This window comes from Heterocephalus glaber, unplaced genomic scaffold (genome assembly GCF_053883595.1).
Source record: "Heterocephalus glaber isolate CG9 unplaced genomic scaffold, H.glaber_assembly_v1.0 deba00000738, whole genome shotgun sequence".
NCBI classification, from domain to species: domain Eukaryota; kingdom Metazoa; phylum Chordata; class Mammalia; order Rodentia; family Bathyergidae; genus Heterocephalus; species Heterocephalus glaber.
The window spans coordinates 9,537,599-9,564,139 of record NW_028258161.1 but is presented as its reverse complement, the minus strand read 5'-3'; the positions used below and the strand labels follow the sequence as shown (position 1 = coordinate 9,564,139).

At 40.5% G+C, this 26,541-nt stretch overlaps 1 protein-coding gene across 23 annotated transcripts in view; it reads left to right on the top strand.

Annotated features, from left to right (window-relative positions):
* Positions 1–26,541, top strand: part of Pard3 (par-3 family cell polarity regulator) — a 605,457-nt gene that overhangs the window by 312,291 nt on the left and 266,625 nt on the right. For 22 of the 23 annotated variants that reach the window (XR_015449461.1, XR_015449462.1, XM_087206780.1 and 19 more), the window contains 2 exons: positions 17,107–17,195; positions 18,918–19,001. Coding sequence is in view for 21 of the 23 variants with exons in the window: in XM_087206780.1 (XP_087062906.1) it covers positions 17,107–17,195; positions 18,918–19,001 (173 nt within the window). In the remaining 2 variants the exon portion in view is untranslated. The remainder of the gene's footprint in view (positions 1–17,106; positions 17,196–18,917; positions 19,002–26,541) is intronic. The other variant, XM_004861865.3, reaches the window with a different exon arrangement.

Here is a 26,541-nt window from a genome sequence, read left to right as displayed (position 1 = left end):
GTATGAAAAAGTAGTGTTTTTTCTTTCAAGTTCCAGTCCACTCCCAGAGGCCCCACTTGGAGTCACTTGCCCTGTGGCAATGGCACAAAGCCAGATAACACTTGTGTCTAGTGCAGGCATTTGGAGCAAGTCACTCGATCAAACTAGTGCATTTAAATACTTTTAAGACAGACGAAGGTGGTTTTCTGAAGATTAATAACTATAGATAATAAATAGACCTTTAAGTTTTTTGTTCACATTTATGAGATAAGAGGTCAAGTCTAGCATATTAACAGTTATTTCACATTCCCATCAGCAACACAGATAATGTGCAAAATAAAGATTGTGTAATAAGCATCACCCGTGGCACTTAATTATCTTGAAGAGTTTCGTGATAGACATTTACATTTTCACTTCTCAGATTTTGAATTTCATTATCCATGCATCTAGTATGTAGAATCATACCCACTTTTTAGATTTAGTACAGTCAAAATCTTTGGAAATGAGCAGCTGTGTAGTATGTTTCTTTTTATAAACTTGAAAACACTTTTGTAATTATGCTTTTAGGGAAAAATTTATATAACTCCTAAAATTTTATTTCAAATCTGCCTTGCTCCCTTTGCCATACTATGAAAACTAAACCTTGTCCTTGTAGAGATTTGGTCATTTCTCTGGGTAGAAATTAGTACAAAATCACATTGTAATCTTTTAAACAAGGAATACTTTTATCTGTGCAATATTGAGTCTCTGGGCCTAAAGTTTAAATTCTTGCAATTTCATCTTCTTTTCCCTCCCTCCCTTCCTCCCTCCCTCGGTGAAAAAAATCAGAAAAGCCCAGTAGTAATACATGCAATTGATAATTCAAAGCCATTAAGACAAATGCATCCATCCTTTCCTTACTGAAGTGTCCTCAAATTCGGAATCAACTGGGAAATCGGGCTTCCAACTTCTTTTTCTGAAAATAATTACGAATTTGTTGCCTTCAAGTCGCCTTCAAGAATTTCCATGGCAACTTAATCTCGATTCAAAAACAAAACATACTTGAGACACAGTTCATCAATTTAGGTGAAGAGTATATGAGGTTGAGTATTTTTTTTTTTCCTATTTTGGGTTTTTTTTTTTTTGAGATGCTAGGAACGGAATTCAGACTTTCAGATACGATAGATAATTGCTGTACCACTCTGCCATGCCTTAGCCCCTCAAAATAAAAATTGTAAGGAAATGCTGGGGTGTGGCTCAGGGGTAGAGTATGTATGTGGTTAGCACGTGTGCATGCACATGCACATGCACAAATAATAACATTTATGTCCATTGAAATCATTCCTATTTGAATGGGGCCATTGCAGCTCACAATGTAAAACATATTTCACAATCCCAGCTTTCAATCTTTAAGGACGGTAAAGTCAGAAAATGCATATGCTATTTTTATCTGCTGGCACTTAGGTTTATAGTGATTATATATATAAATAAAATATAAATATAAATGTATAAATATATATATGATCCAATGCATTCTGTAGAATGAGACTTCCTGTCAGAGCACTGGAGTGAGGAGCCTATAGGTACGGAGGGGCCCAGGGAAGCCCGGCCCCAGGCCATGCTTCCCCAGAGCTGGGTCTGGACCTGGAGGAGCAGCTCCTCTCCCTGCTGCCGGCTCCTTCCCAAGGTGCTGCCTGCTGGCCAGGGAGCTCCCCTTGTAAACAAGGATGATCTTTGCGGTCTCTCCCCTTGCTGCTTACTCCGGTGTGAGGGCCGGGGAAAAGGGGCTACTCCGCGGGACTGCGTGTGTGCGTGCGTGCGTGTGTGCACGCTTTTGTGGGCGGCTCAGGCTGACCTGGCAGAGCCTCTCCACCCTTGTGCGAGACTGTCCGGGTCTTGCCTACCGCTGCGGGCGGCGTGTGTTTGCACCTGTTCGCGGGTCTCACGCCGTGCTCTCCGGTAGCTGTCCTTGAGGGGGGTGGCTGCACACATGGTCACGTGGATCACTGGTGACAAATGTGTGACAGGATGGTTACTCACCCACTGTGAGCTGCAGTTCTCTGTGTAGGGAACAAGAGCAGCGCACACCGCACCTGGCCCTTCGTGGAGGTGTGTAAACGCTCTATCTTTCTGCGCACCTTTACCCTCGAAGGTAAATCGCTCTGCAGACAGACCTTTTCTGAAGTATTTAAAAAATACAATAAAATTCTTACTCTACAGAATGGATGCCTGTACTGGGTCGTATGCCACCCTGAAAGGCATTCTGTGTCCTTGGCACTGTGCCATGGGCCACTCTGGGTTAGATCCGGTCTGGGTCCTGCACCCGAGCCATGTCCTCTGCAGGCCCGCGTGCCCACCTCGGTGCCCCAGGGGAGGCAGCAGTGCTTAGCTGTCCTAGCTGGCCTTCGCGCAACTCCCGTTCATTTCTGTGCTGTCGGAGGGAGTTCATTCCTTGCTGTTGGAGCGGCATGTTGTCATGAGTTCATTGCTCGGGAGTAATTCATGGTTAACTCAAATGGCATTTAAGCACTTGAGATGGGAATGGCTCTGTAAAGGCATAAAACAAAACCAAGCCATACTCTGGTGCACTAAGAGTGAGCATGCGGAGTGTTGGACTTTATATTATTTATGTACCCGTCTTCTGAGAACTCTTCTCTTCCCAGTAGTACTCCAGGAGTGCGGGGTCTTCGTTGCATTGCTGTTGGCGTGCTCTTCAGTGTTCAGTGGCTTGGTGTTGGTAGCTCCAGGTCCACCAGGTGACATGGCCAGACACTCCCAGTTTCGTGGCACCTGCACACCTCCCTGCAGTCGCTTAGCCAGGCAGAGGTCACCAGTTTGCCCTCTTGGACACTGCTGGGGCAGGGTGTTCCTCACGTCTGGTTTGCTGCTCACCTTCCCATCACCTTGCGTTTTGCATTCGGTGGGTGTCCGCATCGCCTTCCTGCTTGCCCGCCCTTGGGAGAGCTGGAACCCGGAGGAAGCAGGAAGTAGGTCTTCTCAGCTGTCTTTCTCCAAAACTTTCATGGCGACACCGCTTTGGGGTAACCTCAGGAGTTGGACCTGAGAGTTTGTTGTAAAATTGCTTCTCCGAGTTGTCTCTGAGGCTATTTTACTGCCGACCACGTCTCCCTAGCAGTCCCTATAGGCACGTGAAGTACAGCAGGTGGGGACTTCTGTGTTTTAAATGTGACTTGGACCCCAGTGGTACTGCCTTAAAACTGTCTGGAGAAAGGAGATCCGGAAGTATAGTCTCTTCAGTCCAGTGAAACTTTGCCTCAACTACTTTGACCTTGGGCGCCTGACCACTGGTGTCACACACTGATTCTTTTAAGTTGGAATTTTACCAAGATTGACTGGCTATCTTAAGGAATATTTGTAGTCACTAACTTTCCTTCCCCATCACATGCTCATTTCTCTAACAAATCTTCATCTGTAGAGGTGATTTTCCACACTAGAGCGCAGAGCCATGGGCAGAGCCATGGTAAGGCCTTGGGCAGAGGGGTGGGTTTCACATTTAATGTCCACGGTGCCCTGGGAAGCCTGAGAAAGCCAGCACGCTGACAGAGATCTGTGAACCCGGCAAGGAGGGACTATTAGGGATAAAGAAGAATCAGGATGAAAGAGCTATGAGACTTATTTTAGAAATTGCCTAATGACAGATTCAGGGTTTTGAATAGGAAATAGTATTTGGTATTCAAAAGGTTTCTCAAATAAGTGAAAAAAGGTAGCTTTGGCCCTTGAAAAGCTAATCTGAATAACAAAGGCTGAACTGACTTCACAGGGAAAGTGTGAAAGGCTTCTGAATGTACTTCCTTCTCCTTTGTCTTCCCAGGGAGATCCTGCACATTGTTCATACACAATTACACTTGTCCCTACTCTGCAGTCCCAAGGGAGGGACACGAGCACTTTAAAAAATATCCTCACTGTCTAATATTTTAAAATGTATTTTATTTTTTCTGGTACTGGGGATCGAACTCAGGACCTTGTGCTTGCCAGGCAGGTGCAGCACCACTGAGCTACATCCCCAACCCTAAAATTTATTTTAAATGGTTATCAGTTGCAGAGTCTCTTTTTCTATCTGACAGAGGTACTATGTAACAAACTTTTTTTTTTCCAAGAAGGAAGATTCTGTCACAAGTAGTCCCAATTAATTCACCCTGTCTGATTTGGAAAACAAATAAGCAGACATTTGGATCCTCTTTGATCTGAACTTTTTTTTTTTAATTTGGTACCCGGGATCGAACTCAGTGATCTGAACATTTTAAGAATAAACATTTCAAGAATGAAACAGTTCTGATCTCTGGGTGTGACCTAAATAAATATTTCAAACCTTTTTTTTTGTAAATGAAAGTAACTGATATCTGCTATATTTTTCTATGTGTAATTTGTCCCAAATATCATTTATTTAATCATTTTCTACTAAAATCTGTAATGAGTCTCTTTCTCTGAAGGCATCTCTTTCTGGTAAATATTGATAAGGAGATCTTTCATGTAAAGGAGCTGAAGTCTTTTTGGTCCGTTTGCAAATTATAAATTCTGGATTTAATTATATCCCTAGGGAAAAACCTGAGAGAACCAAACTACTAACATAATTAGGCTAAACTGTGTAATCAAAAGCAAATGACATGGTTATTAAAACCAACGAAATGATTTCCCAGCATTTAATTCATTTCTCTGATTCCTGAAGTTTGAGGAATGCATAAGTGTGTGGAGATGGACCTTCTTGCTGGCACCCCTCCTAGACAGCCTTTTTTTCTTCAGACTGTTTTGCATTTAGAAATATTTCTGTACCTTAGAGCAGTTAGGTGATAGGTGCTGGGGAATAGGTGAAAGGAAAGGTGGTAGGAGGTAAGGTGTGGGTCCCTAAAAAAAGGCATCGAGAAAGGAATCAAAGCAGTAAATTGCCCTCCCACCCTCCCTTTCCAGTGCTAGGCCTGGAACCCAGAGCCTTCCACACGCACGCTAGGCAAGCAAGCCCTCTTCCAGGGTTCTGCATCCACAGCCCTATTGCTTTTTGCTTTGTATTGTTTTTTAAATTTATGAGTACAGGTCTGAAGTACGCAGTGATTACATTCATCGAGTAGAGTTGGTAAATGTATTTAACATCGTGATTCTTTTTGTTTCCTTCTCCTGTCCTTGTTCCCCACGCCCTCTGTCCCTTGGTCCCATTCCTGTTTGTGAAAGATCTATCTCCTCAGTGCTTCTGGGGTTCTGGGGGTCCATGGACTCCGTGCAGAGCAGCGACTGGCGAACCTTTTAGAGCTTTCAATGATAGAAATAGCCCACTCCAGCATGTGCACCGTACACTCGCCACTACTCTAGAGATTCTTTCTAGGTTCTTGTTGACCTGAACAAAAAATTGGACAACACAAATGAAAAGTAGTGAAGTGTATATTTTAAAGGTAGGAAAAGCAATATGCCCTGCAGAGTGAGATGGGAAGCACAGTGGCCAGGGGGTTAATGGCCGCCATCTTTTGTGTCGCCCACACCGTGACGTCAGATCTAGCTGTCCTATCAAAAGCCTGCTTGATCTCATCCCATAAGAATTGAAGATAGCATTCTCTGATTGGTTGCAGGTGCAGGGCTTGAAAACAGTGCTCTGTGCATGTGTCGTGGATTTCTGTGATTGACAGGTTACCCACTTGTTCAGCCAACTGGCCACACCCTAATCTCCCGCCTCACTAGTGTTAATCTCCAGTATCACCAGTTTCAGTTTATATAAAATAAAAATGAACCATAGATGAGGGAGATCTATATGATACCTAAAGAATCAGTGTGACTAGTTTGTAAAGATTTTGTTACAATTCATAAGAAAAAATCAGCTCCTGATAAAAATACATGAGGTAAATGTGTAAACCTACAAAGAGCACGTACAGGCATTTCACAGCTGTGACTTTATTAATCATAGTTTTCCAGAGCAACAGACCCACAGGATGGCTGGGTAGGATATGGATGTAGGGAAGGTGGAAGAGAGGCAGGGAGGGAGGAGTGATTTTTGTTTTGATTTATTTTGTTTTGTTTTTTTGGGTGGTGGGAATTAAACTGAGGACCTCCCACATGCTGTACCACTGAGCCATCCCCCTAGTCCAAGAGAGAAATTTATTATAAGGAATTGGCTCACAAGATTACAGAGTTTGAGAATTTCCAGGAACCGTGGTCATCACGCTGGTGCCCCATGAGAACTGTTGGGGTAAATATCAGTTCTAGAGCCTGCAGGCTTCAGACCCATGAAGAGTTGGCATTTTAGTCCAAAGACTGGAAGAGACCAAAGTGTCAGCTCCTGCAGGAGGAGCTCCCTAACCTTTCAGTTTGATTCCAGTTTTCATTTGGGTGCACTCAACATTAGGGGGAGCACTTCCTCACCCTGACTATACTAATCACAGTGTGTCTCATCCAGGAGATAGACATCTTCACTGACACACCCAGAATAATGTCCTGGCCTCCTTTCTGGGTACTTATGACTCAGTCAAGTTGACACATGAAATTTACCATCACAATGGTACACTTTAAGCTCACTTTCCATCCTAACTTTAAACTGGAATAGGAACAAAACTTCTTTCTGGTCCAATTAACTAAGGCTGTATTTGTGTCTATCTGTGTCCTTCCATCCAGTTAAAAACTGAGAAGAGCCAGGCATGCTGGTGTATACCTGTAATCCCAGCTTCTTGGGAGGCTAAGAAAGAAACTGGAAAGAGTCTAAGATATTATCTTCCTTGGAAGTTAGCAAATTAGCCCCCTCAGTAGTGTGGATGCTGACAGAAGTGGAGACTCCCAGTCAAAGATGGATTTCATTACTCTTAGTGCAGCAAGCAGCACAAGCATCAGCATACTTGGGTCTGTTTCCTTGCCCCCAAGGAAGTTATGTCACAGAGGTTACGCCAGTGGGCCTGGTGCTGTGCTTGTATCTACTTCCCAATGTTCGAGGAGAGAGTTCTGAGCTTGGGAAACTTGAGTCTTTAATCCACTACTCAGTGAGGGTTTAAGATGTCTGGTGGTAAATGAGTCGTTGAATGATGATATGTTTGTTGTAGTAAATATAAAATATTAAAATGATCTCTAGAGAATACAATAAAATGATGCGTTAATATATATTTTATTATTTTATTTTCTTTGTTTTATTGTTATGTAATAAGGAAAAATCTGTGATTTCAGAAAACCAGAAACAAGCACCCAAATGTACAAAACGTAGACATTATCTTATATCTTTTGGTGGAAAAGATAATCATCTCATATTAGTGCATTATCTTAATGGATATGGTGTATTTTAGTCATTAAAGCCTCACTTTTCTTCCACAGAAGATGGGAGAGATTGACTTTTAAAAAGTAAATGGGCTGGGCATGCTGGGACACGCCTGTAACACCAGCATTGGGAGGCTGAGGCAGGAGAATCACAGCAAGTTAGTGACCAGCCTGGGCTACGCACTGAGTTCTAGGCCAGCCTGGACTACATAGCAAGACTGTGTCTCAAAAAAAAGAAAACTAATTAAACTCCCCCAAACAACAACAGCAACAACAACAACAAAAAATCCAAATGGTGTGTTATAAATCACTTTTCAGTTTTATTTATCCAGAAGGAATGTTACCTTCTTAGCATTTGTTAGCTGTCAGGCAGTGTTCTCACTACCTCACATTAATAAACTTATTCGCTCTTCATAGATACTCTGGGAGGTCTGTACGATTAATCTCAGTTTATAAATGGGGAAACAGGCACAGAGAAGTTAACCACATCACAGACATCGTGCACGCAGAATCTGTGTTTACATTCACGAAGCTGTCACAAGTGAAACCACACGTGGTTAATGCTTTATTGTTTTTAATTTTTTTGACATTTATATCATTCTGGGAATTACGGGGAATGCAATAATATATAGTTTTATTAATGTTAATAGCTAATATGATGAACATTTGAAATAAGAATTTAAAATTGAGTGTTCAAACAAATCATTGTTGCTGAATGAATATCTTGGTTCAAACATACCGCATAACAGATTTCATTTTATCAGAAAAAAACTTAATCCCTTGAATGCTAGGAGATCTACTAACTAGCTTTTGCTTCACTGAATTTAACTAGAACATGAGGTGAAGGAGGGTTTTTTGTTGTTGTTCTAACCTGCGTACTTCATCCAAGCCATTTACTGGTTCCAAGTAAGTTAATGACTATTTCCTCTGTGAAGTTATAATATACATTGAAAAGTAGTAAGCCTGTACAAATCCCAGTGTGTGCTCACAGGAATGGAGTTTGAGGTAGGACCCATGTGTTGCTCTTTGCATGTTTATTAACAATTTGAAATAATGAAGTGTGAGGCTGTTGGGAGAAGAAATGTTTTCTTACTGCTTTCCTAACAATCCTTTTCTAATCGGTAGGTAATGGCAGCCTGCGCATGTGTCCTCAAGGGAGAGAGCAGAAATGCCTGCCTTGGTTCCTCTGGAAACCTCTGCTGGCTCCGCGGACCCCAGAGCCCAGGGGTGCACTTGCTTCTTGGGGCCTCCTTCGGTCACCTCCATTCTTTGTTTGATTCTCACAAAAATGATCCCTACCTTTTGGGAGAGCTGAACTGAAATGTCTTTTGCTCTCTAATTTATTGGATAAGAAACCTTACTAGTCTGCCTTTTTTTCTTCCTAAACTTTTCTCCCACTCAGGATACTAGTCTGAAACATGGATTATCTTAAAATCTCTGCTTGATTTTTAGGAACAGGGAAATGGGACACAGAGCCCACATTCAGCAGTCCCATCTGTCCTGCCATGCTCTCCCCAGGCCCTGGGTTCTCCTCAAAGTTATTTTTCAGAGAAAGTATGATGTAGTAATATATGTATAAAAAGTAATTTATTAAAGAATTGTAGGCTTTTAAAAAATCAATAAAAATCACCTTTATTTCTAAACCATTTTATGCACATTGTAAAAAAAAAGTCAGGCTGTAAATACACAGCAAACATCACTTGCAGCCCTGCCAGTCAGACAGAACCATGGGTGATATCTCTCTAGATAGAGCTCTTGGTGTTCCTGATTGACATCTGTCTCTTAAAATGAAAATCCTCAAAAAAATGTAATAGAAAGTGCCACTTTATAGCAAAGTTCATGTGTTACGCACTCAGGAGGTAACACTCATATACATGGTACATTTTATTGTACTTCCTCGCAGATCCTGGCCCTGATGCCAGCTAGCTGGCCTGGATCTGATTCACTACTTAGTAATTCCGGTCACTCTGCCATGAGTAAAATAAAGGGAAAAAAGCATAGTGAAACTAAAAACGTTAATGTAGTTTTCAAAATCTCCACTTTGCCAGTGCAGAGAAAGAAGAACCCTTATGTGGGCTGGTTTTTCTCCTCATGAGAATTTCCCCTTTTGTGAGGATCAGCTGACTAAAGAGTGTGTGCGGTTTGGTGCATCCTGTCTGGAGGGTTAGTAAAATGGGTTCTATCCTTTTCCCTAAAGGTTCTGTGTTCATATGTAAGGTGCTTTCCACAGTGATGTCCGTGTATGCCCCACATGGCGGGCTGAAGGTGTTTCCTGTCTGTAGGTTGCAGAGCTGGGCCTGGTGTGATGACCAGGCCTGGGGAGGCAGGACTTCCACCTGGCCAGGGGTCCAGCCCGTCACTGCGGCACCTGGGCAGAACATTTTCTGACACCGTTTCCTGTGGCATATTCAGAAAATGTCATTAATGAGTATTTTGCATATGAACAACAGATTTAGTTATCAGTCTGTAATATGAGCAGATCATTCAGAGTGCATCGTGTGGTTCTGTGGCTCAGTCATGTTTGAAAGATTTTGTACTCATAGAACCCAATCAAAGCTGTTTCTGAGGCGGGGGATTTAGCTCGGGTTCCACCGCCTGCCTCGCAAGTGCAAGGTCCGAGTTCCATCCCTGGTACCCCCCCCCCCCCAAAGAAATATTTCTGAAGCATTTGTTCAGGGTTAAATTGAGGTTGTATGGAGGATGGAAGAAGTAATTGATAAGTAGTACAGTTTTAGTTTTTGTTTTATACATGTATGTATATATGTACATTTATGTATGTGTGCTGAGGAATGAACCATATATTTCAATTTTTTTTTTCTTTTTTAAAAAAGTTTGAGCTAGGCATGGTGGCACATTTCTGTAATCCTAGCACTCAGGAGCCTGAGGCAGGAGGATTGCCACAAGTTCAAGGCTGGCCTGAACTACATAGGAAGACCCTGTCTCAAAAAACAAAAAAAAAAAAAAAAAAAAAAAGTGCTTTGTATTTCTTAGAAGCAAGAATATACTATTTAAAACTCATTTTAATTTCAGCTTCAGTAAACAAATTTTAATCTTGCAAACACTTTTACACCAAAGAGAAATTGATCTTTTGAATGAAAATAGTTACATATGGTCTTTTAATATACATCTTAGGTGTCACTTACCTATGTATTATTTATCTCACACCTTAAATGAAACTTAAAAATTTCACCTCAATGAAGATTATAATATTAGTTTTCGAAAAGCAGGATTGGTCAGATCACAGAATCCCTAGGTTTCAACAGTCCATCAGAGTACTTTTTCATTGATCTTCGTAGGAAAACCAATGGGGATTATTCTGGTAAGCAGCATACATCTGTGCACACCTGCAAGCAGACTGGTTGGTTGGATGAAAATCACCTGGACTGTAAAACCCCTCCCCATCATCAGCACGGACCAAAGGAAGCAGAAGTAAATAAAGAGTTGGTCCTGTACGAGAAGATAGCGGCTGTATGGTTCTGTCCCGCCCCGAACCCCTAGTTCCCCCTGAGAAGCAGACGTACCTTTTGGAACTTAATTTCCAGTTTTGGTTTGTTGTGCGTGTAACAGTTGCAAGGCCCCCACTTTCTGGTCTCTGTGGTTACGCAGCTGTCGTCACTCAGCACCATCTGAGCTTCTTGTAAAGAAGCCTCTTGCCTTTGTCGTGTGGAGTCACGTTGTGTGTCTGTCATGGCAGGGCACGCGTCATTTTCCTGGGAAACGGGAATGTCATGGAGTGTGCTACACACAGCGTTTGATCAGGATTAGCTTGAGGTGATCTGGCTGGGGTATGAAGCTCTCATACGACAGCAGCATGGCAGGGACCGAACAGCTCCTCATAGAATCCTAAATAATTTGGTGTTTCTATCGGATGAATTGCACTGTGTCCAAAAGTGTATCAGCTATTAATTTTCTTCCAGTAGAAGAGATTTCTACTTTAAAAGATTTTAATATATATTGTCTATTCTTAAAGTATAACAATTTTGGTTTTTTCCCATGAATGTTTCTATTCCAGTGAAATATAAAGATCGTGAAGTGAAGTTGTTTCACACATTTCTGGATTTTATTTCTTCAGAAGGTTGCTGTGGTCCTTTTACTTTCAATGGCGCCGTCCCCCTCCCCCTAGATGTTTTCAGTTTTTCTCCACCTATGATGGAAAATTACTTTCCCCTGGTGACTTGGCCAATTAATCAAGTACTTGCAACATTAGCATAGCGCCTTCTGGAATCCTATTTGTGATACGTAGGAGACCTGAAAACGGATTCTCTCTGGAACGATTTTCTAACAAAATAACCCAAAGAAAAAGGGGTTTAATTCATCTTGTCAGCATGCAAATAAATATTTTCTCTAGGACCCGATAGCTCATTAATAGTTACCATGTCTCTCATTAAGTTAGGAGAATCTTGATGATATTCTCCAAAGTGTGGAAAAGACCAGTTAGTATTTTTTGTAGCAGTATAATTGAACCAATTAAATTATTTTATTCTGTTAAGGCTAATAGTAAAAACACTTGAGGAAAAGTATTATAAATCTGTTTGAGAATGCCAAGAACGTTCACTTCCTTCTGTACTTCCTAAGCATAAAAATCAAAGAGAAGCTCATAGGAAACTTAAGTAGGAATATATACCTTAGTTTTTTATAAAACAGTTTAAAAATGATAATATGTCTTTTTTCTTTTTTTCGGTACCGGGGATTGAATTTGGGTCTTTGCTCTTGCAAGGCAGGCAGTAGAGCCACTGAGCTAAATCCCCGGCCCATGATAACATGTCTTTAATTAGGCTTTTCTTTCAAGTAATTATTATTCCAAAAATTTAGTTCTTTGAAACTCAAAATTTGAAAGTGGCTATGCTTAGATTTTGGATTAAGTTGCATTATGTTCCTGTGAGATAGTGTGCTTTGTTTTTTCCTGTTCCATAAACATTTGTGGCCTTGTTTTCTATGGTAAATGGCAGAGGCAGGCTACAAATCTTAACTGTTCTAATTACGACCTTCCTTCGAAACTTTTTGGCTGTATCCACTTGTTTTTGTTTTTGTTTTTTTAAAATGTGTGTGAAGCTGGTGAAGATATCTAGCATTCAAATGGGGGAAGATAGAGCCAGAAAAGTTTCCAAATTCAAGTGACATACAGTAGTTTGACCAAATTTCATTTTAGTTTATATTATTACCTGTGATTTAAAAAAAATGTGTTACCTAGGTCTGGGGGTGTAGCTCAGAGCCACAGTGCTTCCTAGTAGGCCTGGGTTCAGTTCTTCCTAATAAAACATGCATGCATAAAAAATAAAATAAAAAGCAGTGTGACCTGTTGGCACTCTTTTTATTATTAGTACGTGGAAGAGAATAAGCTTTTTAATCTCCACTAGAACCTCAGAATGGTTTTATATAACATTTCTATCTCCACTTGCCTACCAGGCATTCCTAACCCATCTAAAACTTCTCCTGGGTTTATCAAATGTTCCTTATCTCTCTCTTACCAGAAAAACAGACCCTTTAAATATAACAAGAACAACAGATCTGGAACCTGGCAACATTCCTGAGGGGCGATTCAGAATGTCCTTCTTCAAATGTGATCAGCTATTTATATAACCAGAAAAAGTAGAAATAAAATACAGAGTGCCTGATTGTTCTTAATGTTGCTGCAGCAAAAGCTGAAGTTCAGGCTGGGACTCGGGGGAACCCAGGGGTGTGGTGTGTGCTTAGCACTCCGGAGGCACTGGATTTGATCTCTGGCACCAATTTTAAAAAAAAGGTAAAACTTCTAATTGAGAGGCAGTGTAAGAATCGCACACTGAATAACGAAGCAGGTACTCTGAACTTCATCTCCTACACTTTTTTTTCCTTGAAGTTAAAATTTCTTTGGCTTTTTAAAAATTTGTTTTGTTTTCTTGGTATGTATCTTTAATTTTTTCCCTACAGTTCTTTGTCAGAGCTTTTAAATGTCTGTTATTTACCAAATATTTAAAGTTATCAGACCATTTATTAATTTGTTTTTTTTCTTGTGGAGATGACTTCCCTGATTCCACCATCCTTCAACTCCAGTCTAAACTGGTTTCTGCTTCCTTGGGATGTTGGTCTACCCACATTCCTTGACTTTCCTTGGAGCTCACCCCAAAACAGCTTTATAATAAACTGTCCTTTGGTGGGCCTGGTGGCACATGCCTGTAATCCAAGCATTTAGGAGGCTGAGGCAGGAGGATCGATGTGAGTTTGAGGCCAGGCTGGGCTACATAGTGAGTTCAAGACCAGCCTAAATAATATAGTGAGACCCGGTCTCAAAAAAAAAAAGACCATTCACATTTGATTTTTTTGTTTTGTTGAGCAGTGTAGTTCTATACCCCGCCAAAACCATTTTTTCTCTATATAGAAGGTATGACTCTTTTGTCTAATAGAATTTGGTGTTACCATTTCAGGCATTGTTGTCATAGAGCATTTGTTAATGATACACTAGTAATCATCCAGATGTTATTTGTTAAGGCTTCGGTTAAATCCGTTGTTGGGTGATGATTCTCCGTGGCTCACTTACATTCTTCTGTGGTGCCAGAACAGAGAACCCTGGTTTCCAGGGTGTTTTGCAGCATAGACACAGTGTCTGCCTGCCTCTGTGGCGATAAGCAGGTGGGTTTGCCACTTGTTTAAAAGATTTGCGTTCCCTAGGCCCAGGGTTCTGTTGTGTGTGCCACTGATCTCTGGCCCTTGCACGTCGCTGGTGAGAATTTTCCGGAGAAACCCTGCATATAGGGAAGGCACCCTGACTAATGGAGCTCTGCTTAGTAGTCTGTCTCCTGTCTGTTGCGGGAGTCTTGTATCTTCAGAGAGGCTGACGTCAGGACACTTCACAGTTCTTTTGATTAGTAACATACTTTTTAAATGATGCATAGTGATTGTATTTGTAAGGTGCTTTACAGTTTTTGACGTTTACTTTCTCTTTGAAAATTTCCTTCACTGCGAACCAACCTGTCATGTTTCTCCTGTCAGTCACTTGATTGTAGCGGTTCGTAGTTTATCTTTTCCTTGACTTGTTTTCTTCCCAAAGACATTTTATAATGAAAATACTTTGTATACTGCAAAGCGCAATAAATAGTAGGTATTATACAAGTTTCTCAATTATAGATAATTTTAAAATTTAGTTGAGTATACAATATGTTATATTCACTTGTTTTGCAAGGCACACAGAGCATGCATGGATAAATGTGTACTAAAATGTCTTCTGTTCATGTATAATTGCCCTAAAATATTTATCAAGGTGTGTTTTATGTGTCAGGAACTTACTAGTTGTTGTTTTGGCTTCTGATAGCATTTATAAATTGGTGTTTGTTTATCAATTACTGTGTATTGGGCATCATATCATACTTGTGACATGGATTATCTTATATAGTCTTCTTTTTAGTCCTAAGAAGAATTTATTTTTACTATCCCCATTTTACAGAAGAGTATGACAGAAAAGGGGAATAAACACACTGAGGGCTGTAAAATAGACATAGTAAATTGCTATCACATTCTAGTATTTTTAACTTTTATTTCCCCGTTTTAATGTTTTACATTTTAACTCTTGAACCTATATTCTTAACTTCTATACAATAAAATGGAGAGAGGGAAAAGAAAAAAATATATTGTGTCATTTGGAATTTCTTTAACACTGTCTAGAGCAGTATAATAGCCCTTAAATATTGATATATGTAGTAACTGAGCATGATTTATGATGGTAACATGGAATCCAGTGTACTGCTCTTACGAAAGGTAACTGTGTTTCATCACAGCTTTTTAAAAAGCACCAGACAACAAAACAAAATCCTATTGGAGCTGATACTTACGCATCTAGAAGTTGAGAAATTCTAAGTTGTCGTTACCACAGCAACTGCAGCTCAGCCTGGGGCAGAGAGCCCTGCGCTCTAAACTGTGCCCCTATGGAGCTCCCTGAAGTAACATTCGGGGTGCTCTGGGCTGCTGAGGGCTACAGTGGGAGCAGTGAATGTGTGGATTCCCCATTAGGGGTTTATCACTGGTGGAGGGGCATTTCATTTGTGTGGCTATTTCATGGTATAGCATAGGGCTTTCCACTGGACACACATTGAGATGCCACTTCAGTAGAGCTTAGATTATTAATCCTGAAACAAAGTACCTCTCATGTAGGATTATTTTTGTCTTACTTCTGGTTTGTAAACACTGGCGTTTGCTCCCCTGGTCCCAGTGGAAAAGCATCCTTTGGGAGTAGGTGTTTACATTCAAAGTGCTGTTCTCGGGCAGGTTCAAGATGCTGTTAACCTTTGAGATGTATTATGTGCTGTGCCTAAGAGAGATAGATGGCTGAGAGGACGTGTCAGAGGCTCATCCGTCTTCGAGGAGCCTGGCTCCATGCAGTGCACCCCTGTGCAGGATGAGTGGAACACGGCTGCAGCTCCCGGGGAGGCACTGTGCAGTCGTGGTTTGCTGGGTGCTCAGTGGAAATGCCAGGAGGGCGCTCTAGATTCTCTGCCTCCCCTTCAGCCCTTCAGTGATTTAATATGTTGCTGTGTCTTGAACGTATGGCTCTTGCTTATCATTTTGTTGATTGATGTCTCCATTGATGACTCTGTGAGTCTGTCAGATACAGGAGTAAAAATATAAAAATTTTTTCCAATGATTGATTTTCTTTCCCGACACAGGGAGTTTAATAAGTTCACAATAGCATCACTGATGTCAAATTTCTAAAGTTAAAGAAAAAGAAACCTAGCAAATTGTGTGTATATATAAATTATACATAGAGACTTCCAAGAGACAGATTAAATAAATTTTATTTCTTTGCTTTGTGACATCCCCAGAGATTCCTAGGGATGATTTTGCTTTAATTAGCAAAATATTTACAGAGTGCTCAATAGGTGCCACACACCAGGGATCTCAGGTAAACGTGCACGTGGGCCTCACTGCCATTGTATTCGGAGAATCTGAGTCTTTTCTAAATACACTAATTTGGTTAGCAGAACATGGACATCAGTTAGGCGTGTTTATCTTTATTCACATGCTCTTGGAAAGCCATCTGAGTAACACTTAAGTAAGTGTTAGTAAGCTGCTTAAGGCAGAGACAGTGGGCAAGATGATAAATTAAAGAATATTCTTGAGTGGAATTTCCTTTATTTAAACTACCGCATTTACTCCACATACGCCTTTTGTAGCGCATACATGCCTACGCAGTGTCTGCAACACATTGGATACATAGTACCTTTGTCATTGCTGTTGCGTGTTTCTTTATGCTTGATCCTTGGTAAAGATAGATAGAAGTGATACTTTCTGGCAAAGACCTTTAATGCCCTTATAGATAACTCCCATTAGTCAATCGGTTAGGAATTTCCCAGGATGAAAGACTTTAGTTTGAGATAATATCACCCGTGCTAGGAACTGAGGAACTGACACATGACGACTTTGTCAGTTTTGGTAGTGCCATGGTTATAACAGCCTTGGCTGTTTTCATTTGTAAACATTTTTTTTTTTTGGTACCGGGGATCGAACTTGGGACCTTGCGCTTTCGTGAAAAGGCAGGCAGCGAAACCACTGAGCTAAATCCCCGGCTTGATTTGTAAACATTTTTAGACATATGTCCCCAGTGTCACATTTGTTTATTAATATATCTTGGCAGTGCAGTAATATACACTCACTTCTTAAAACACACATCCAAAGAAATTAAAATAATGAGTGAAGAAAACTGGCATAAATTCAAGTTCAATATTCTTTCCTTCTCTGGTAGTATCTTGTTCGGCGCCAGGGATATGTTCGATTCAGCTTTTCACTTTTGCGTACCCATCCTAGCACTGAAGGTCCCCCTCCTCGGGGAAAGATCTAGTTCACATGGTCATAATGCCTGTCAGCCTCTGGTGAACTTCCTTTCTCACCGAAGAAACAGACCTAACGGCCTGCTCTTCTCCTTGTGTCTCTGGCCTCTAGGAGGAGGATGGGACGGAAGACAGCAGTCGAGTGGAGCCCGTGGGCCATGCAGACACCGGCTTGGAGAGTGTAACCAACTTTTCTCTGGAGTAAGTTTCGGATGGTTGTAACTAGATTTGTAATATTCATGTAGCATTGTTAATTACAACAAGTATTCTGAAAGCATATGGCATGAGGAATGTTTGTGCTTAGTTAAAAAACACGCCTTGCATTGATTTGATCTTCTCAAGTGCTTCTCTCATCTGCTCAGTGAACTCTGTAATCTAAGCAGCACTGCATGGATGTTCACATGTACCTGTCCTGAGTTTCATGCTTTGGCAAATACTATTAAGTTAGAATATCAAATAGTATTTGATTGAAAATGTCTGTCATGTTAATAGCACTGTAAACACAGTAAGTGTTGTTAGATTGCTTTGTCTGTTGATTATTTTAGTCATTTGTATGTTCTTCAACTTTGCCAAATTAAAGAAAATCATGATATGCTTACTTGAAAGACTAGCTGGATCATGTAAACATTGAGCATTATAGCATAAATGCTTTCTGGTTGAAGAAACAATCTTTCAAGATACTTAATGAGGGCCAGGGATTTAGCTCAGTGGTTCTGCCACCTGTCCTGCAAGCGCAAGGACCTGAGTTCGATCCCTGGTACCAAAAAAAAAAGGATACTTAATGAAAAATTAGAGGTCATACATGAAGGACCTGGTTTTGAATATAAGGATAAATATAAGGACATGATTTTGAATATAAGGATAAATAAAATATTTTTATTATCAAATTTATTTTATTTTATTATCAAAGCTTTCCACTTATCTTAAATATTGACATGTTTGAAATGGAAGATGCTCTCAGCACCTCTTCCTTTGATAGGTTAGAGCAGGGAGAGCAGACTTTCCAGATTCTTTCTTTGATACTGTTAAAAGTTTGGGGTGTTGAATGAAGTATATCAACATTTCCCTACTCCATCTTGTCTTCTCTTGATCTTCCAAGAGAGAGCTCTGAGTGCATTTTTAGTGAGATTCATCAGGCTCCAGAATCAGATCATGTTCTGACATGCCCCAACCAGCACTTAGAGTATTTCTTTTTAAAAAAATACTTGACATGCTGTAGTTTTTTTAGAAAGAATATTGAAGAAAATAAATTTATCTTGGTTACACCATTCTTAGTTCACAAGCAAGTGATGACGGAGATGTTCACAGAGTATGAGTATCTTTTATAGCCCACAGTTCCAGTGCTCTTGTTAAGGCAGTTAAGAAAGTGGTGACTTTCCATCATCATGGAAGAGTGGGCCATAAGGACAACCGGAATCACCCTTGGGGTGTAAACTGTTATGTCATTGCTTTATTGGAAGGGTCAATGATGTGACAAATATTAGGGCCCTTTCTAGAGTATCCAGTGCGGTGCAGCCATGAGGCTGTCACTCAGCTCGTCTTTGGAGTCCTGGAATTACATACCAGGGTGGCCCATTTGAAGTGGAAGCCTAGAGATTTGACCTGCAAAGCATGAACTCATGTTACACATGAGAGTATGGTCCAAGAGAACTGGGCTGTGTCATTTTTAATGCAGCTAATTCTGATGATTGCTCTCCCTCCATGCCATCAGACTAGTGTTCAGGTACGTAGTGTGTGGCGTTGCCTTCACCACCATGCTTATTCTCGAATATGTATGCTTATGCGTGTGTGCGTGGTGGGATTTTTGTTCTGTTCTGTTCTGTTGTTTTGTTGTGTATCTGTCTCGTGGCACCTTTGTTTTGTTTCGGTTTTGGTTTGTTTACAGTACATGTTCATGCTCCCTCATTCATCATTGTCTCACAGTGATATGGTAAAGCTCGTACAAGTCTCCAACGATGGAGGGCCTCTGGGAATCCATGTAGTGCCTTTCAGTGCTCGAGGCGGCAGGTAACGTATCTTCGAATCTTGGAGGTTTTTAATTGAATCGTAATGTGGAGTGTTTTATCTTCATTTATGCTCAGATGTAGAGTGGTGTTGACTTAGCCTATGCTTAATGGAAAACATTTTCACTTGGGGGCAACTGCTTCTTCATTCCTACATATACGTCCTAATCACAGAATGCACTTAGCTTGTTCAGGTGCAGGGAGAAATCATGTATTGAAGTTGTCCCGATGAGTTTATTGTTCCTCACATCTGAGTGAACATTTGATCTGGCTGTAAATCGATGACTCAGAGTCAGGACTCTCCTTGGAATTGGAAAGTTAGTAAGACCTTAGTGTGATTGTCAAGAAAAACTCGGGCAATAAAAGCGACCCGAGTCATGTAGATGACGATTGAAATTTGCCTTTGTGATTATTGAGTTCTCCAATTTTATACAACTGTGATAATTTCTAAAAATCTTTGAATTTGAAGTTTAGAAAATTCAGTGAGCTAAAGGTTGATCTCCTCCTACGTGGCTTATGCTTTAATCTCCAGACACTCAGACTGTGACAGTGTTGGGCTGTTTCTTAGTAGATGAGACTTTGCTACTGTAGGAAACACACATCCTTGAAAAAACTGCAAATGCTGCATGAGTTCCCTTGGTTCTGCTCCTTTTGTTCAGTAAAAGAACTATTGTAACTTCTTTGTTTTTAATATAATCAAATAGTGTGAGTTGATTTTGGCACTGATGCCTAGGATGCCCTGTCAGGAGCAAGTGGAGCCTGGTGTCACATCCTTCCCGGGGCGCAAACCCAGGGCCTTCAGTTTGTCACTGAAGTTTTAGCGCATGCTCTCTCATTTGCCCATCTAGTGGTTACCTTGTGAGACATAGTTATGAACTCTCTGGCATCTTTCTTTTGAACTTACTTGTCTCATTGTTACCACATTTTTTTTTTTTAATTTAAACTTTGTTTTCGTAGGAAGAGAGTGGAGGAAGTTGGAAAAGAGCTTTAGACTGGTGTGGGAGACCCTAGACTAGGACGACTCTTAGACCGGTGACTGAAAATGGAGACCTGACCTAAGGCGTAGAACAGTGACCGAGATCTTAAACCATCACAGTGACCGGGAAGCAAGAGTAGTGACCGAAAACTTAGAGCAGATAAAACTGCTGCCAGGGAGTTACACGCCTCCAGTATGTTGTAACAGCCAGGTGGAGTGTAAATAGGATGAAGTATGTATTGTGTTTGTTGTCCTGTAAGTAGCTGCCATGTATTGATAACCCAGTCGAGCTGGGTATCTCCCTTTTGGTAAAGTGCATAGCTTCTGGAACTTCCCCGAGTCGAAATTTTGATATACTCAGAACTCTGGTGCAGTCTGACGGATCTTGAATGTTAGCACTTTATACCAAGACATGAAATTAACCTTGAAGTTTTCCCTACTCTGGTACTGAGAGTTGAACCCAGAGCCTTGTGCATGCTAGGAATTGCTCAACCACCGAGCATACTCCCAGCCCCTGTCCTGGGACCTGTGGGTGGTGACATTCACAGAGGTGTGCTGCTTTAATTTGTTTCCCGTTCTTCTTCCTTTATTTTTAAATTCTGGAGAAGCTTTAAAATTTCTACAAAGAACTTTCAGTTAAACATTATTTTTCAAAATGATTCTTGCCATTTCCTTTAAAAATGTAAAGTTATCTCAAGACTTAAACTTTTCTTCACTTCTTTCCTAACAGAGGAAGAAAAAAATAAGATAAAATGCATGGGTTATAGCATCCCGATATTAATGTGCTTTAAATTGCCTGTGAACCATAACTCATCACAAAATAGACTTAAGTGTGCATATACTAGCTCTGAGCCAGGATTTCACTTAAAAGCACATTATTTTCTATTAGTATCATACATTTCCTACCTCCACGTGAAAAGATATTAGGATAAAATAAACACTTGAAAAACCTAAGGAGACTGAGATAGAGAAATAAACCTGCTAGTGAGATTAACACAAGGGAAGACTTTTCATAGAACCCACCACACTTGCTGGTTATCATGACATTGAGTTTTGACACACTGAACTAAGCCAAGTAGACAAATACTCTTTTGCAGAACTATAAGTTGTTTTGTAGTTGAGTCTTTTTATTTTTTAGTTTTTGAGTCTTCGAAATTCCTATTAATTTGGCACTTGATGAAGAAACTCTTACGTAGCTTTCCTATGTAAAGCACAAAGACACTGACTTAAAAACAGCTTCTTCTTTTTTTTTTTCTTGGTACCAGGGATTGAACTCGGGTCCTTGTGCTTGTGCAGCAGGCGGTGAAACCACTGAGCTAAATCCCCCGCCCAAAAGCAGCTTCTTTATAAGCCCCTTTTAAGGGTCACCAGTTTTCTTGTGGAATTTACAGAAATGCTTTGTTTTGATCCAGCCCCCACGATGCATCTTTAAGCTTTGCTGCGGGCTGGGTTGCCGTGGGCTGTTGGAGTCAGGTGTGCACTGAGAGTCCAAAGCAAGTGTCTGCTCAGACTCCTAGAGACACCCAGAAATGCTTCAGAATGGGTTCTGGTTAGGTTGGAACCTTTCCTGGCATTTCCTGGGTGAGAATTCCAGTTAGGTGCGAAACAGAAAGAGAAGCAGGACACAGTCTTCCTCCAGGGTTCTGCAGCGTGGAAACCACGCAGTTCCAACTTGTGATTAATCCAGGCCTGGTCCCATAGCAGGTGGCCTGTGAGCCGATAGAGGAAGATTAGTCTGAATTAGGCAGCTGAGGCTGGCTTGCTGCGAAAGATCGTTTTCAGTGTGATGAGAGCTTGCTGAGGGAGCAGCGTCCACTCCACAGTGGCTGCAAGGGCAAATTAAGCAGTGCAGTACAGAAGAGAGAAAGAAACGAGTGGAACCTGTGAAGAAATTGTATCTATATCTAGGGGAAGTAGAAGAATACATATTCATGGTGTCTGAGTTGAAATTTCCAAGAATAGCTTCTGTGGTACAAAATTCCAATCATCCTTGGGACTTCTCAATTTTGGAGACATAGCTAATTGGATAACCCTTCCTGAATACTTACCTTTATAAAAGTGACAAATACATTGTTGATACTGCTTTCTCCTTTTGATTTGCAAAGTCAAGAGTCTAAGGTACAATTCAGAATGAGAATTATAGATTGTAGAGAGAAGGAACCCTCCAGATCCCCTCCAATGAATGTCACATGCAATTAAGGAAAATAATAGTTTACTTTGTGAAGCCAATGTTAAGAGAAAATTTTAAAGTCATTTAGATGTTATTATGGCCTGATATATAATCAAGTTTTCTAAATCAGGTTCTTGCCAGGCCTGGTTTGGAAAGAATCTTTGCTGGAGTATGTTTGAGTATTGTTCCTTGGTTGGAGCATTAAAGATAATTAGCTCATCTCTCAGTCCTTCCTTGGTTGACACTTCTGATTCCTAGACTTGGAGACAAAAAGCAAACGAGGTAGTGTTACCTTCCTGTGGGTGCTGTTTTTCTTCAATGGTCATCTTGTATGTTATTCAGAAATCGTTACCTGATGCCCATCCTGAACTCCCTATTCAGTTTCATTACTTAAAATCATCTTTCCCTTCACATCTGTCCTATCATTTTACTCTGATTAAATGGCAAACTACCCTCCTTATTTAAATCCCAAATGTTACTACCTTCAGAAAGTTAATAACAATTGTGACTTCCTTTAGCAGAACTATATTTTATTTTTATATTTCTAGAACCAAGCTACAGATGTTGGGCCATAGGACACTTAGGTGTTGCTTAGTGAAGCTCAGTAAAGAAACACATGAACTCGTGGTTAGCCTTATCAGCCATGGCATTGCTAGATGAAAAGTAAAACAGCAGTGACATAGCCTGGTCTCTATGGTGTTTTGTGAATTTCCTGAGACTTCTAATTATATAGAAATGCATAGTATAATGATATAATGTTAAATCTGTAAAAGTCAAGATGCAGAATTGTTTACTGAAATAGGGGGTGGACCTATGAGGTACTGTTTTTGGTTTTAAGGGATTTAAGAAGTAAGTATATAAAAAGATACATGCCACTGCCACAGGGAGTTAGAGGAAGCAAGACTATTGAATGTTGGCTGCTTATCAGGCCCTCAGGGAAGCAATTGAACTTGGCCTGTTCTTTGAAGGAGATACAGGACCTATCCTGGCGACACTGATCTGGAAATAGAATTACTCGGGGAAGAGAATGTATGAAAGGAATATGCTGCACACAGAGTGCATGACTTGGTGGGAAATGATGAGAGCGTTTGAACAGAATGTATGGGGAGGTAGCACTGGAGAGATTTTATTATTCTCACTTGGACTCCACAGTCTAACTCCCCCCTGGAAACAACTATGGCTAAAACATATTCTTCATAAGTCCTATTTTTGGGGGGGATCTTTTCTGTGAAAGACATTTCCCGTTTCTACACATGCATCTTAAATCTGTGGCATTTTAAAATTTCACATTTTTCTTATGTAAATTATAGTTAGATCTTTGTTAGTTATTTAAGCGAAAGACTTAGCATCTACTAGTTTCTGTTTCCAGTGCTGGGGACAGTTCAGATCAGAGTTGGCAGCTGATGGTCCATATTACCTACGCGTACTCACTGTGGAATGGAAGCAACCACTAGCAAAATCCCAGTGGCCGAGTGTGGCTGCGTTCTGATGAACTTCACCTGCAGAAACACTGGCTGGCTGGATTTGACTCATGGGCCACCTTCTGCCACCTGTTGTCCTAGAGAGCTAAACAAATAGGAACGTCTGCCAGGGTGGGGTTTCCTGTTTATATTTGGAGGCAAAAGTCTGCAGCTTTTCCACTTTCACTTACTGGCTACTAAGAATGTGCCTTTTGTTGTAACTAAGTACTTTCTCTGTGAGCACATGGTGTAGTTCTCAGGAATACCTGCGACAAGGGAAAATAGAAAAAACAAAGAAACCCATCTACCATGTTCCAATTAATTAAATGTAGTTAGGTGACTCTACTTCCTAATACCCGATTGTCAGTCATAATAAGACTTAAGGAAGGGTCTGACTCATATGGAAGCTAGGAAAGCAGGTTCTGCTAAGGGTGTGGTGTGTGTGTGTGCGTACACGAATTTGAGTGTACCTCTGTGGGTCTTAGTGTGTTTCTGGCTTATGCTCACCAAGGCCTTCTTATTAATCACTCTCTTATTTTTTTATATATCTATCATCACTTGATTTGCCCAATTTTTATTTTGATCTTGAATATTTCTAAGCATTTATCTTCAGCTTAATATTGAGAGTATCGGGTGAAGTGTCAACACTTTTAGGAAAAGTTTTAACTGCTATACTAAAGTTTTTTTTATGACTTTTCCCTTCTAGACTTATTTACATACATATGTTATTGTCCGTAAATTCTATGAATGCTTAAAAAAAGAAAACTCCATATAACCAAGAGAATATTTTACGTTTAGAGTTTTTGTGTTGAAATAAAAATGACTCTATTAAAAAAATGTGTTCCGTCTGCATTACTATTTGTATTCTATATTAATCACTAGTCTTGACTATAGATTAATTAGAATGATTAATATAGAAAGTTACCAACAAGTAAATGTTTGTTTTCTGCATATATTGAACAATTCCTCTCTCAAATTTAAACTAACGTTCTCTTTGTACAAGAGTAGAAGGCAAGCAGGGTGTGGTGGTGCATACTATAATCTCAGTGGTATGGGAGGCTCAAGTTGGAGCCCAGCCTGGGCAACTTAGCTACTTAGGAAGAAGCTGTCTAAAATTTTTAACAAGGACAGGGGATGTAGCTTAGTGTGAAAGCCCTGGGTTCAATCTCTAATACTTCAGGAAAAAAAACAAGAGTAGTTAGACAAACATCTTTGAAAAGTCTTAAGATATAACATGCTCATATTAGTCAGGAAATCTAACCTTGGCTCTTCTACTAAGACTTTACATGGTTCTAATTATTGGTAGTTACAACCCTTAGCTCATCTAATGCATGCTTTATCACCTTTCGCTCTATAACACATCTAAAACAAAAAATTCATTATCTTTCCAAAGTTATTAGTTAGAAGTTCTGCGGATGTGACTGTGTTAAGTGAACCCGCCCTGGCGGGGGCTTGTTAGGAGGGGTTCAAGCTGCCTCGGAGCCTTGCTCTGTCTGCTCCCTCACTGTGGCTGTGGACTTGTGACCTGCACTTCACCCTGTCTCTGCTTCTGCGGGGCAGGACTCAGGACTTCTGTGTGGTTTCCTAAGACAATGTGTGTAAAGCATTTGGCAAAGCCCTTGGTGATACCAGCGGGTAAGGAGGATCCAATCACGAGAATTTATCTTTGTCTGCAGTTCACATTCTGTTATGCGCGTTAAAATTCTCTTCCTGATTGCTTGGTATTCTGATTGTCTCAGAATCTCAAACACAGTTGGGTACATATACTAATGAAGAATTACACTCAATTTTTTGGTTTCTTTTTTAAAATTTTTTGTAAGTGGATCTCACTATGTCACTTTCCTTGAACTCCCTGTGTAGCCTCTGACTTGACCCTCCTGCTTCAGCCTCCTAAGTGCTAGCATTGTAGGCCTGCACCCCCACCCCCTACTTTAATTACTTTTCAGAAAAAAAATCACAATTTAACTTTATTTACTGGATCAATAGCCTTTTTTGCGAAAGTTTTCAATTGTGCATTCTCAGCTAAAGACTCCTTTGTTAAAATGAAGGGCCATATATGTTCCTTTGTCGAAAAAGAAAAGTTATAGTTTACATTTAGGTAAATCATGTTTCTTTAAATAGGATAATGTCTACCATTTCTGGATTTATATAGTAAAATTCTCTCTTTTTAGTTGCCTTTTCTTTTTTTTTGGGTACCGGGGATCGAACTTAGGACCTTGTGCTTGCGAGGCAGGCATTGATTGGAACCACTGAGCTACATCTCCGGCCCTTTCCTTCTTAGACCTACTTCATTGCACCCATTAAAATTTATTTTTAATTATTCATTTCTCTTTTGCAGTTTTGGGGAATCCAATCCAGGGCCTCTTGCACATCCTCAGCCCAAGTATTTGTTTTAAATCAGGATTTTAATTTTAACATAAGCCCTTTAAACACTGTCTGGTGGCTGTCTGCCGAGTCAGGACTGTGGTTTTGGGTCCTGTGGGTCACAGCTGACCCCAGATGCCACACTGGGGAGGGGACATGTTCCTGTTGGTGGGATCCCATCCCGCCTGCTCACTCTTTGCCTGCTCCATGGCGCTTCTCCTGTGTCAGCCTTTATTCCGATGAATTATGATCATTTCCATACAGCTGGGTGGCAGTTGTGGGCGTTTACATCATCAAAGCAAAACTCAGACTAACTCAGCCAATTTAGATGTCAATAAAACATTTGTTACTTATTTTCAGTTTTATCGTTGGTTGTAATTTATACTTAGAATTGAAAATGTTAACATGTGTGACTGAGTTTGTGTTAATTAAGTGTATAATTAGGCTAATGAACCTTGTAAAAATGTAGTGGTGCAATCCTTAATATAATGTAAGCAGTTAAATTTCTAATTATGCATCCAAAATCATGTACATAGATGGAGCATTTCAGTGGCTTGTTTTGTGCTACTGTCCA